The sequence below is a fragment of the Staurois parvus genome, unplaced genomic scaffold, assembly GCF_062004578.1.
Source record: "Staurois parvus isolate SC_StPar_1 unplaced genomic scaffold, SC_StPar_1.0 ptg000346l, whole genome shotgun sequence".
In the NCBI taxonomy this organism is placed as follows: Eukaryota; Metazoa; Chordata; class Amphibia; order Anura; family Ranidae; genus Staurois; species Staurois parvus.
Window position 1 is genome coordinate 4,583,203 of NW_028318142.1, and position 12,926 is coordinate 4,596,128.

General features: G+C 44.8%; 1 protein-coding gene across 3 annotated transcripts in view; it reads right to left on the reverse strand.

Moving 5' to 3' along the window:
- Positions 1-809: 809 nt before the first annotated feature.
- Positions 810-12,926, reverse strand: part of PRKCZ (protein kinase C zeta) — a 358,451-nt gene continuing 346,334 nt past the window's right edge. For all 3 annotated transcript variants that reach the window (XM_089684356.1, XM_089684357.1, XM_089684358.1), the window contains 2 exons: positions 12,486-12,601; positions 810-5,264 (listed from right to left, as the gene is read on the reverse strand). In XM_089684356.1, the coding sequence (XP_089540482.1) occupies positions 5,177-5,264; positions 12,486-12,601 (204 nt within the window). In that variant the 3' untranslated portion in view covers positions 810-5,176. The remainder of the gene's footprint in view (positions 5,265-12,485; positions 12,602-12,926) is intronic.

Consider the following 12,926-nt stretch of genomic DNA (forward strand, 5'->3'; position numbering starts at 1 on the left):
AGGTGTGACTTATCCAGGAATTCCAAGAGTGATGTCTAGCCAAGTATTGTGATTTGGGGCCACATCTGAGAGCAGGAGACTGTGTGGATTTATTCACTTTGCATTTGCCATGTCTTAGGCGTGTGGGAGGAAATTGGAGTACCTGGAGGAAATCCACGCAGGTACAGGGAGAACATGCAAATTCCAGGCAGGTAGTGCTCTGGTTGGGATTCAAACCCATGGCTCTAGTGCTGCTGGGTGGAAGTGCTAGCCACTTAGCTAGCACAACTGCAAAGTGTAGGAGCCTCTGATGCACTCTCGCAGATGAAACATGCAGGTATATTTGAGGTAATACTGTTCACAAATACACAGCCTCCCTAGACCTCCTTCCCTCTGGGGAAGGCTCATCTGCCATTTATGCCTTGGAGCTGTGAGGGATCAGATTGTCTCTGAAGCACTGGATGGACTTTGTCCAGGGGCTTTGAATCAGGATCCAGTTGGACAATCAGCAGGGTGGCACAAGTAGTGCGGCAGCGGTTATGGAGGCTTCCTGCGACAACACATTCTCTCTCTCCATCATGCATTTTCCCAGTGTCAATAATTGGCAGGCAAATTACCTGTCATCAGACACTGGATCAGGGGGAGCAGTCACAGCATCCAGATGTGTTTTGTTGGATCTGCCTGGTGAGTATAGTTCCACTTTAAGAATGCCTTGTATATTACGTATATATACTTGGGTGAGGTATTCTTTTCTAGAGCCTATGTATTTACCATAACTAATATTTACTTCTAAAATAAGTGGGAAAAAAAAACAACTAAGAGCAGAAACATATTTTTCAATAAAGTCTTTAATGTGCAAGAATATAAATGATCTTAGTTGTTTAATGGATTAGTATACCATCCTCTGCACAATTAACTTAGTTAGCAAGGTCTTAAGTCATTTCAATTTACAAAACTACAAGAACATATTTACTGATTTACAATCATTAAATTAGCTATAATGTTCATTTACTATTCCAAATAAGACGACTAGATAATTACCAGAGCCATTTTTTTTTCAATATATTAGTCATTCCCCCAAAATTCAATATTAATTACAGCCTTCATTTTTCTTTAATTTATAAAACAATTACTTTTTATAGATATAAAAAAATTTCCCCTTCATCATGAAACAAAACATTTTTTCATACACTTGCATATGAGCAACAAAAACTGTTTGGCAACACAGGAATATTTTGTAATGCCTTAAATTAAATGTATAAAATCAAGTTTTTTTTTGTTTTTTTTTCTTGTTAAACTTTTTAGCAAATATACATCTGCTATCTCCATCCTGCACAAAACAAGCACATGAAGTTACACAGGACCAAACCTTTTACACTCAGTGTTGCAGCATAGTTCAATCCAACACACAAAACTGCAGGGATCACTCAGGAATCACACTCAAAAGAGGGAAAAAATTTACAAAGTCAAGGAACATCTAGATTGGTTTGTGAAAGGGTGGACTGATTCTCAAATGTGTCTTTTTTATCAGTGGGTACATATGGCTATTTTGAGTGATTTTTAGTATTGTGCATTAAAATGGGCCTGCTGCAAAATTAAAAAGTAGAGAAGTAGTTTCTCTTGTAAAGAGGAAACATTACTGGCCTGCTTTGCTACCAAAGCTGCTGATCTTCTGAAACACTTCCTGAACCCCTGCGGTTCCTTCTACAGGCCCAAATGTCATTCATTGTGGGACACAGTAGTCATGTTGGGGGCTGGTGGAAGGAACCACAGGATTGTTTGGGGTTACTCGTAATCTACTCCGAGAAGTGTGTCAGCTGAAGAGGATTCTCCAGGAACTGTAGCTCTTGAATAGAGTGAAGATGGAAAGCAGGACTGGTAAGTATAAGATCACTTCAGTACAGGGGACCTTCTGTTCTACTTTTTAATTATATAACGCGTTTTCTTTAAGAGTATAGTGAATGAAAAGCCTTAGAAAGTTAAAGTATATTAGTATGGTTAGAAATATGGGAACTGTTTCTGGGGCTGTTATCACCACTGAGATCCACTCATGAGCCAAAAAGGATGTGTATTTATGTATGGAGGAGGTTGGGCATGCCCAGCAGCAATTTACATCGCAAGGGTCTCAAGTCCTTTTATTTCTCATTGCCACTACAGTGGGGTCTGGTTCTTAGTGAGATTTTTTTTTTCTCATGGTCTGTGACAAAATCCAGCAGAGAGAATGAACATCCATGGTCAAAAGACCCAGGACTGAAATTGGTAGCATTTGCTAATAATTCAGTTAAGGTAGGCTGACCTATTAAGCAAATATATGTAATAAGGCAAAAATCAATGTGCATTAGTAGCCTGTAGCAGCTAATCATCAGTTCTTTAATCATTGAGTAGTCTGAAGTGATTTGATGCCACATGAACAGATCTGCAAGCAATTGTTATAGTCTAAATGCTGGACACATACTAAGGTCAGTGTCCCATTTCTAATTGTGTAGCAGCTATGGATTGCTCTCCTTAGTGTTAATTCCAAGCAAGTGCCAGCACCAGAACCCATCAGACTCAGAGCTGATGTGCAGTGTAATCCAGTTGCATTCAATACAGTGATGTGCTGAGATTGGCAGAATATACGGTTTCTCTTTTAAACAAACTTCACTGAGCTGTCACAAAGTAGTGTCATAAAATTCAATGCGTGGTGGGAGGCAGTGGATTGCCTCTCACTGTGCTGCATTGATAAAAATAAGTACTGCATGCAGTGTTTTTTTCACCACTGCAACACAGTGGTTTGAACTAGGCACGTAGGAGACCTGGCATTTTGCCTTGTCCATGCAGTGGGACTGTGCTTGAATATCCGCCCAATGCAGTCCCACCACATCTGGTGTGAATTGGCCCTCAGTAGTTACTCATGTTATCCAATGCAGTTGCTGATGACTAAGGTACCACCAGCAGGTTGTAGCTGTACAGATAAGTGTTGTGGTTGGATGTCCAGCTACATCCTTCCGGAGAAAACAAGTGGAGAAATTTTCAGCTGCTGCAAGAAAGTAGCTTCTCTATGACATGACCACTTTGTCAAACTGACACAGTCTATTGGGCTACTTGTAGTTGTGATGGATTTCTAAAGTAGGCCTTCACACGACATCGCTGGCATTGACTTTACAGCTATCTTACATGTACAGAAATGTATGTCAGACATGGAAAATGGATGTCTTTCAAGGCTTTGCCAATTGCTGAAAAGTGGATTCAAAATTGCCAATTGGAGATAAATCTGTATTTGATTTGAGAACAAAACTATTGTTTTGTAATAATGTTAAGCAGTGCTTTATTAACATGAAGGAAGTGAAAGCGTGAAGATTCTATAGCAACCAATCACAGGCTTTGTTTTTGTCCCTTACCAACTAAATTCCTTCATTTTTCTAGTTCACAGTTATTTTTTATGGTGGTAATGTACCTTCAACCTCTTGACTGTATCATTGCTGTACCGCAAACTAAGATTTGCTTTGGCCATGAATGTGTTTTTTTTTTTTTTTTCTACTTGACATTCAGTATGATGAAACAAGAAGTGAAGTGATCATTACAATTACATAAATATGACGTGACAGCTTTCAGACAAAACTTTATAAAACATTTTACACTGACTTGTATAGAAATTCTTTGGGAAGTAATAAAATCTGCTCTTTGTTGAGGGGGTGTGGTTGTTCCACCAAGAACTGTGTACAATCCTAACCCTGCGTATTGCTCAGATGTGGCGTTGGTGTCAGAAAAGCACCAGTGCCATAGATGCTCATAAAAGTCTGAGCATCTATGATCACAACTTTTTCAAGCAACAGCTCTGCTTCAGCTCTCACTAGTCAATACAAACTGATGAACTAAAAAGCAAAACACCACAATAACAGTAAGCAGGTCCCAGAACAACTTGAGCTTTTTTTTTTAAAACCACTGAATTTGATTCACCACCATTACACTGGGGTGTGCGTTAGTGGATCAGCTCCAGAAAAAGGTTGCTGCAAGCAAGCATTCTCTGCTCAGGTGCCTGCCTGTACTATCCTCACAAAGGATAAGCTCTAGAGTTCTGTCACAAAGCATATGTATTCTGTGTGATAAAACCAGAGAGTGCCTTTCCCTTACACCACTACTCAAATTTTGAAGAGCAGTTTTTAAAATGGTCTACCACAATTCAAGAAGTCTATTGACTTGACTATTAAATCAGCCTCAAATGTCTCACATTTGGAATGTCCTGTGTAACATGACATATGGAATATTTAATGATCAGGAGGTCTCATTGTGGCAAATCAGCTAACAACTAGAAAAAAATGTGCTCGACAAGGACACAGGGCTATGCATTAGAAGTGAAAGAAGGATACAATTCCACCTGTTAAGGCTAAGGGATTTGTTATCAGGATCTATGGCTGGGCGGCTTGATCTGCATGGAATACTGCATTCGAGCTTACCCAATTAGCAAAATGCCATACATTACAAGCTAAGAGTTAGGCACATTACATTATGGATCTCAAGAAAGCCATTCAATGTGCAATTGTTTTTTTCTTTTTAACCTCCCAACAAATTGTTTTGGTTTTTATTGCCTTTACCATACCCAGTCATTGTAGAATTTAACTTTAAGTGCAATATTGCTGTGTTAGCTTTTAATAATCCAAATATTTATCTACCCTTATAATTCCAGTGCAATTAATATCTTAGGTTTCCAGTCAATGAAAAACATGTATGTAACCAGTAGAAACACAGCTTGCCTTAATACCCCGATTTTACAAGTGCCACGTAAGTGATTCTGGGAGGAGAAAGTAGTCAGTTCACACCGGCCCTTTCCTTGGTCTCCTCGCCTCTTGGTTTGCAGCACATGGCATCTAATGCACTAATGGAAGCGGCTTGCTTACATGATTGCCTGAAATAAAGAGTTCTTCCACGCAGGTGCCCTCGGATGGAGTTGTCGTACATTGTAGACCCTTCAAAAAGGCAGGCACAAAAAGTGAATCCCTTGTGTAACTCAGCCGGAGAACTGTCTCTTGGTCTAAAAGAGCAGCTACTACCCAGGGGGAGATATCTCCCCCTCAGCAGCTAATCCTGTAGTGCTGCTCAGTACTAAGAACCTGGTGTCAGTTATCCAGCCTCGCATGCATATACTGTAGTTAAGGATACAAGTTCGGGATCAATCAAGTTTTTTTTGTTTTTTTTTTTTCATAGATGTTGAGTTCCTTCATACTGTCTCCTCCGTTGACAGCAACAATGGGTTAATATATTCAAATCCTTCAAACTCTGATTGATCTATTCGTTTTATTACATCACTGTAAAAAGGAAAGGGATAGGTGAAAATTAGCTATGTAATGTGCATCATACAGCTACACGTACAATGTCTTAATGAATTACTGCATTGCTTATACTGTATAAAGAACAACTAACGGAATCATATAACATGGACAACTGAGGACAGTTGACATAACAATCTGGTTCAACTCACAGTTGTCTAACTACTTTCAATTCAAAGTAGAACTTTAGTGTTCTAGAAAATACTGTCAGGAAGCTTTTTATTGCAAAAAAAAAAACATTAGGGGGTCATTCAATAAAGTTGCTGTGCCACTTTTCTGCTGTTAATCCTTTTTAATTTATTGCGCCAAATTCATGAAGCATCTGTGACAATTTTGGTTCTGACCATGACTCGTGCACCAAATTCAGATGGTTCTAAGATGCACCACATGTAAAAGTGGAGCTAATTAAGACCAACTCTCTTTTGGCATACAGATAGAAAAAATGGATTAGAATGCACATACGACACTTTCGCAAAAACTGTCCAACAGTGGCGCACCATGAGACAAATTCAAGTACAAGTTCTAGACAGGTAGATGAATTTGGCGCATTCATCACCACTTTTAGAATGCACGAGACACTTTCATAAAGACTGGTGCAGACAGATGTTGTGAATATCAGGGATTGTATGTGGCTTCTGTAATGCTTTTTACCTAGCTGCCATGTTCTTCAGAATATACACTGAATGTGCAGATCAGGGTAAATTCCCAGCATGCCTTGGTGCCAGGTTTTTTTTTTTGATTCGGATAAGTTGATTTTTCGGAACATGTTACATCCTTATTCAGGGTGTAACATGTTACTGTTGCAGTAGCCCCCCCCCATGGCGGTAGAGGCAGGCACCCGCTGTCACAATTTTCAAAAAATGTGACCGTGTGGGGCTCTGCCCACGTCAATCCTTCACAGAGTCCTGTGAATGAATGAGCTACAAGTACTGACAGCCTTTGCAGCTGAATACTAGTAGTTTTCAATGAACTACCAGGACATTGCTGAGCGCTCTAGGTAGGTCATTGACGCTTCCTGTCATTGTGTAACTACCTGCCCGTACAAGGTAGGAGTAGACAGATACACTGCCAGCCTGCAGGAGCCAGAGATTAAAAAAGAAAAAAAAAAAAGGCACCTCCTATGGGCAGTCCTCTCTCTTCTATAGATATCCAGTCAGTCACAAGCAGTGTCAAAGGAGAAACTCCCAAGAGGGGTGGGTGCTGTGTCCATCAATGAACTCAGAGAAAGGGATTTTACAGTAAGCAACAAGAAAATCCCATTTTCTCTTACGTTCATTGATGGACAAAGCCTTTCTTCATGATCCATAACCAAACAGGGATGTCCCAAAGCAGTGCCTCAACTAGGGGTGGGCAAACTAAAAGGCAAAAGAAGCAACCAGGCAAATATGCTAACTACCCAAACAACCACAAAGGAGGCAAACAAGGAAGCCAAAACAGCCGGCAAAACCGTGCGGCCAAAACAAGCATCCGAAGATGCAATCATGGCAACAATGGAAAAATATGCACCAAAAAGCGCACAGATGACCAGGCAGCCCCTTGCAATCCAAAGCACAGATGTCAGAAAGTACAGAAGGCATTAATCACTCCAGTGGAACGTGCCACAGCAGAGAAAAGAGGAGCCAGTCCCCCCATTAGAGCACTCCCGAACAAGCATCTGCCGGGAGAACGGGAAACCGTGACAGAGGAGGCTACCAGGCCTTTTTGTGGGTCGTTCGAAAATAAAAAGAAGCTAACCACCACAGGAGGCTGCAGCAGTCTGAACACACTAACCACCCGAGCGACCTTCAAGCAGTGTAGCTCAATCTCCATAAGACATGATGACCATGGACACAAAAAGCAGCACCATGACGTCAGGCACGAGAAAACCTAGTACCACCTCTGACAGAAAGAAGGGCCACAGAAGAGAACTACCTTGCTCCTGTGTAAAAGCAACTAGGAAGAAGGGAAGACTGCCAACTCAGACGCCCACCTCGCAGAAGCAATGGTAACCAAGAAGAGGAGCAAAGGAATATCCCACATACTCTTCAAGGAAAGAATTCTGGAGAATCAAAAGAACCAAATTTATTTCCCACGATGGGAACTGGGAGCACACGGGGGGGCAGGCAAACCACTGGATAAGGGTGCGAGGCAGGAAGGGCATGGGCAAGAGACTCCGGAAAAAAGCAGCAAGTACAGTAGCCCAACCAGTAATGGTACTCAAGGCAAGTTATTATGCAATGCCCCAGAGAATAAAGGCCAACCCCGGAGCCACCAGGATGGGACAGGGATGAATACCCAGAGCTTTGCACTGAACATACAAGCTACCTAGGGGTGATGATATATCTTCTAAAAGGCAGACTGCAAGCCTGCAACCATGTGGGGAATGCCAGAGAGGACAACTCCCTGTCCCTCAAAATCTGGTGTACAAGAGCCCTGCCATCAACTAAAGCCAGTAAAATAATGTGGAGGATCGAAACCTGGTACAGACGGTCCTCAGAAGTGGCAACCGCCGGGGAGCGTTTGAGACCAACTGCACCAATACAGTGCTGCCAAAACGACTGGACTCCCGTCAGCCTCCATCCTGCAAAATTGGTGAAAGAGCAGCTTGAGAGAGGGCAAGGCTGTAGAGAGCTGCTACGGAGCCCACTACACCACCAGCACAGCTGTGCAGCCACTAGGGGTCCTGTACTTACACCACAACTGTGGCCCCTTCCCATCGAGGCAAGCCATCAGAAGATCTGGGTTCGCCAACACAGAGAGATCCAATGAAACACGTCTAGATGCAGGAAGCACACCCCTGATCCAGCGTCTGATGCCCGAGGCAGCGCGCATGCCAATTTTCAACAACGGAGATGAGCAGAGAGCCAGAAATGTGGCTGGTGGTTCACATAGGCCACTGGTGGCAAAGTCTGAGGTGATCCAAACCGGGAACTCCTGGCCAAGGCTCGACCAGAAGTAACCCAAACGCTCCCTGATTTGATGGGCAAGCAAGCCTCCTCTGGACTCCAACAACCACTGCCCATCCTGAACTCAAGACACCTCCCCAGTCAGACAGGCTGGCATCCATCATGATGACCGACCAATGGAGGAGAAAAAGACTGCCCACTTCACAGGGCAGGAGACCAGAACCACTATAGGAGGAAGACGTCTGGACGCATCTGATGGTCTAGTAAGAGTATAGATACATTCCTTTGGGCAGAGGTGCCTGCTATAGAATTCTTGAATGGAACTGAACAATGGTACAGCCTCAAGGGCAGGCACCCTTAGACCCAGAGCCTGCATTCAAGACCGCAATGCAATGTTCCACTTGCGGGGCAAGAGCAGCTGGACCACAGGCTGTTGTTTCTGGAGTCTGGCCATGAGGAGAAAACTTGCAGCCTGCCCCGTGTCGTGAATCAGCCCCAGATACCACAGTCTCCTGGATGGGGTAAGCTCTTAAGATTCAGGACCTATCTGAAGCCCTGAATGAAGCACAGCATGCCCTCCACATTGTCCTTCAGTGTGACCTGGGAGTCAGCCCGCAGGAGCCTGTCACCCAAATCAACGGGCACAGTAATCCCCCGTTGTCTGCCATCCTACCATTGCTGAGACAGCAACTCAGTACCCCCGAGGAAACAAGACCAGCTTGGAGGGGAGCGCCACAATTTGACAAAGGGCATCCTCAACTGCAAGCATAAGAACCGTTGACATCCCGCAAACATGGAAACGTGGAGGTATGCCTCCAAGACGTCTGTGGGCACTAGCAAATACCCTGATGAAAAGATGCCATCACCGGAGAAACACCAGCTTGAATCTGTAAAAACAGCACAAAGCAAGTCAAGGCCACCAGGCCCAGAAGCAGGCAAACCCCATCCTTGGTCAGAACCAGGAATCGATTGGGGTAAAACCCAGAAAACTGTTCTGGCTCAGGGACATTCAAGATGCAACAGGTCCTGCATCGCCTCGGACAAGGCCCACAGGCATGACAGAAACGAGGACAAGTGGAAGGACAGAATTTCTCTGGTGGACAAGAAGGAAATTCTAAGTTATGGCCAGATACAATCAGTACCTGGACCTACTTGTTTGGATACAGGAGGGCCACAGACCAGAAAATCAGCAATCTGACTCCCTGCCCTGAAAATGGGTAGGTCGAACCTTCAAGAAGAGGTGGACCTATCCACGGGATAGATGAACTTAAGGATCAAGAAGCAACCAACCCCATCCACAGGGACGCGACAGGCTTGGAGCCCTTACTAGGGGAGCCAGAGGAACAAACTAAATCTCTTGTGCAGTGAAGGCCCAGACTGCTGATGTGAGGCCTTCCACTCCTTGACCTGTAGGTTCTGCAGGAGTCGCCCAAGGTAGCACCCCAGAGACACTCCCCTGGGAGAGATTTCTGCATCCCTCCGTTGAGGCCAGAAAACCCCTGAAACGCACAGTCAAGACAAAGAGCAGGAAGGAAGCAGCCACATGCATATACATGTCCCAAACGTACTGAGGCCCTGGACCAGCCAAGCTGACCGAGCCATAGAAACTGGCGGGACACTGTCCACCATAAAATCAAGTGGTAAGCACATATCCCACTCTGGGAGTGCAGGCAGGAAGAAAAGTCCACTGCCCTAACAGTCTCCAGCTAGGAAGACCACCTAATGGAGTGTAACAACAGCCCCCTCCAGTTTGTACCGGACTGAGCGGTATGCATACCCTGGAGCCCCAGGCCCAGCCCTGCACCAGTAGCAGGGTAGCTACCCTGAACGCTGCCCTACGAGACCCCCAGGGATATGTTAACGTTGAGGGAGGAGACTGTGGCCCACCATATGTGAAACCAGTCTTCCATGCCACATCCAGGGTCCAGGCTGACTGCACACAGGGCCAGGGGCATAGAGCTCCTTAAGGATTCACCACAAAATGGGGGGGGGGGGGAGGGGAGTCAAACCCCTACAAGCAAATAAAGCAAAAAGTTGCCCCTCAGCATCAGTGCCCATAGAGCTGCACAGGGCACCAGAAAAATGGCAGCCGCCCGGGGCCACACAGATATGGCAGCTGGCTGCTGTCCCACCATTCAGGATTGCTGCAAGAGGGGGCACGATTGCACACAAGACAACACTGTGGAGCCATGGTTGGCGTATACCCCGGTCCCGCAGGTAGCAGCCCCAGGCTCCCTACACTCCCTGGCAGGGAGGGAGGACAAGAGAAGCATGCCATATTCAATCATGGCGGCACTAGAGTGACCACCCATCGAGTCCCGCTCCCATTGCTCCACCCATCAGATCACAGGGCAGCCGAACATCTACTTTCAGCTCAGAGTATGGGCGGAAGGGACAGTGAGTAAGGGCAGGAGCCTACAAAGAAAATTGCAGCACAGCCCGAATAGGCCGGAAATCTCCGGTCTAAAGCTGCAGGCAGATCAACCACGTGGTGCAGATACCCGCGGAGGGGGTGAGGAAACCAACAGACTCTGGATCGAGGTGGTATGGGACAACCCCCCACCCACAGCAAAAGTGACCCCTAGGAGCTAGAAATGGTAAGCCAGCATTGCCATCCCCCCAGCCACCAGTCCAGAAAATGACCCAGGGAGGGGACACACAGGCAGCAGGATCATCAGGCCACCTGTGCGTCTCCTGTGGTTGGGACATGCAGAAGCGTTGTGATTCAGTGTGATTCCTTGCAGCACCCCTGACACTCAGGTAGAGGGGGGGGAGGAGAACCCCATAGGAACCCACCACTCCACGGAGTATCCGCACCCCAACTGCATCCAGGAATGAAGGGGAGGGAGCAACTACTTACCAATGCAAGTGGAGCATGTGGGTAAGGCTTCTATGACAAATCCTTCTCTCTGCCGAAGTGGGGGTTGGCTGTCAGCCAGGGTAACACTGACACAGAATATAGGTACCCGGTCATGTGTCCCCAGAACATGTTTAACTCACTGGCTGCTCCGGTCCATGGGACATTGTCTCGGCTGACTGAGCACGGAGCTAGTGGTTTGCACATGCTCGCTGTTCTGACTGGAGTGACCACTGGATCTAGATTATCAAGCCCGTCGCCCAGCCCAACTGTTGACAGAAGATCTCCACAGGAAAGGGAAAAAAAGAAAAGAAAAAACCCATGGGACCCCAGGTCCCAGCTCAAAGCATGTAATACTGAAGACACAAGGTAGAATGACTGGAGACCTATAGCAGAGAGGGGGTTTTATACCCAGAGAGGACTGCCCATAGGAGGTGCCGAGTTTTTTTTTCTGCCTAGTCTATACTCCTGTGGGGGAGGGGGGGCTGGGCTATAAAACCCTGTTTGGTTATGGATTATGAAGAAAGGCTGTGTCTGTCAATGAACGTAAGAAAAAATGGAAACGCTACATGATTTGCAGGTTTTAAAATGATGGAATGTTTTGCATAGAAAGCGGAAATGACCTAACATTATTTTGATTCTGCTGTGTGATGAGACACCTAGCTAACAGGTGAGAAGCCTCACTTTCGTCATTCACTGCATGTGCTGCTAGTAATACGGAGTCATGTCAGAGCTTACTGAGCTTCAAACAAGGCAAATTGTTGGTGCAGCTTAGCTGGTGCCTCTGTGACTGAAGTTGACAATTTGCTGTGTTGCGAGGTACAGTATCAAAGTTTATGACGGCATACACAGTTTCTGTGAAATGGTCGACTGATGAGTATAAGCGCGGTCAACTGATCGACAGACAAAAAGGACATTGCACAGGATTGTGACCCACAATAAGAAAACAAGTGACTGCAGAGCTTAATCTCAGTCTTCATGGGAAACTGTTTATGCCATCATAATCTTTGATGCTGTACCTTGCAACAGGCAAACAAATTACCAACTTCAGTCACAGGCATCGGATAAGGGAGCACCAACAATTTGCCCTCTTTGAAGCTCATGCAGTGAATGAAAGTGAGGCTTTCCACATGTAAGCTAGGTGTCTCATCATCATGTAGGGATACATCACTTCCACATTTACAATTTTTTTGTCCAACCCTTGTATTATATTTTTGCATCAATTTGGCTTTTTCACAGTTTAAATAGGTTTCTACAGGGAATTAGATATCATAGCTGAATTTGCAGTAATGCTTTTCAGCCTCGTATATTATTGTGTGTGCTAAAAATGAATTAATATATTGCATGGTGTTGTGGCTATATTTTATTCATTACATATAATCAACTTTTGTTTTTTCACCTAGAATCTATAAACATGTAACCACAGAATTGCTGTATAGAAACACTTTTATTACGTACTCATCATCTGGTGTAAGTTGCACTGGCTCACTGGTAAACTGTGTGTCAAAGTTGTCCAAACCGTAATCATCTGTGATCTGTGGCTTGAAGGGTGGAACCACCTGCTTCTTCTCCAGCTAGAAGGAAGAGAGAAATGGTCATCCATGACAGAGAAATGCCCAGGTATTTAGAATAGCATTTATGTAACAGCCACCTCAAGTATGTCATGTTAAGTCACAACCACATTGACTATTGTTACAGAAGAGGAGACCATACAGATGTCCTACCAATGCAGTAGTTCTGAACCTTATTTGACTCAGGATTACAAAACAAACAGAAAATGTTTTCCTAAACACACAATGGTCACATGCAGAAATACATTAGCATGAATATACATACCAAATTAATCAGATGCAGACTCGAGCATGTGTAACACGTCCAGTCCTTCTGCTCTGCTGCAAG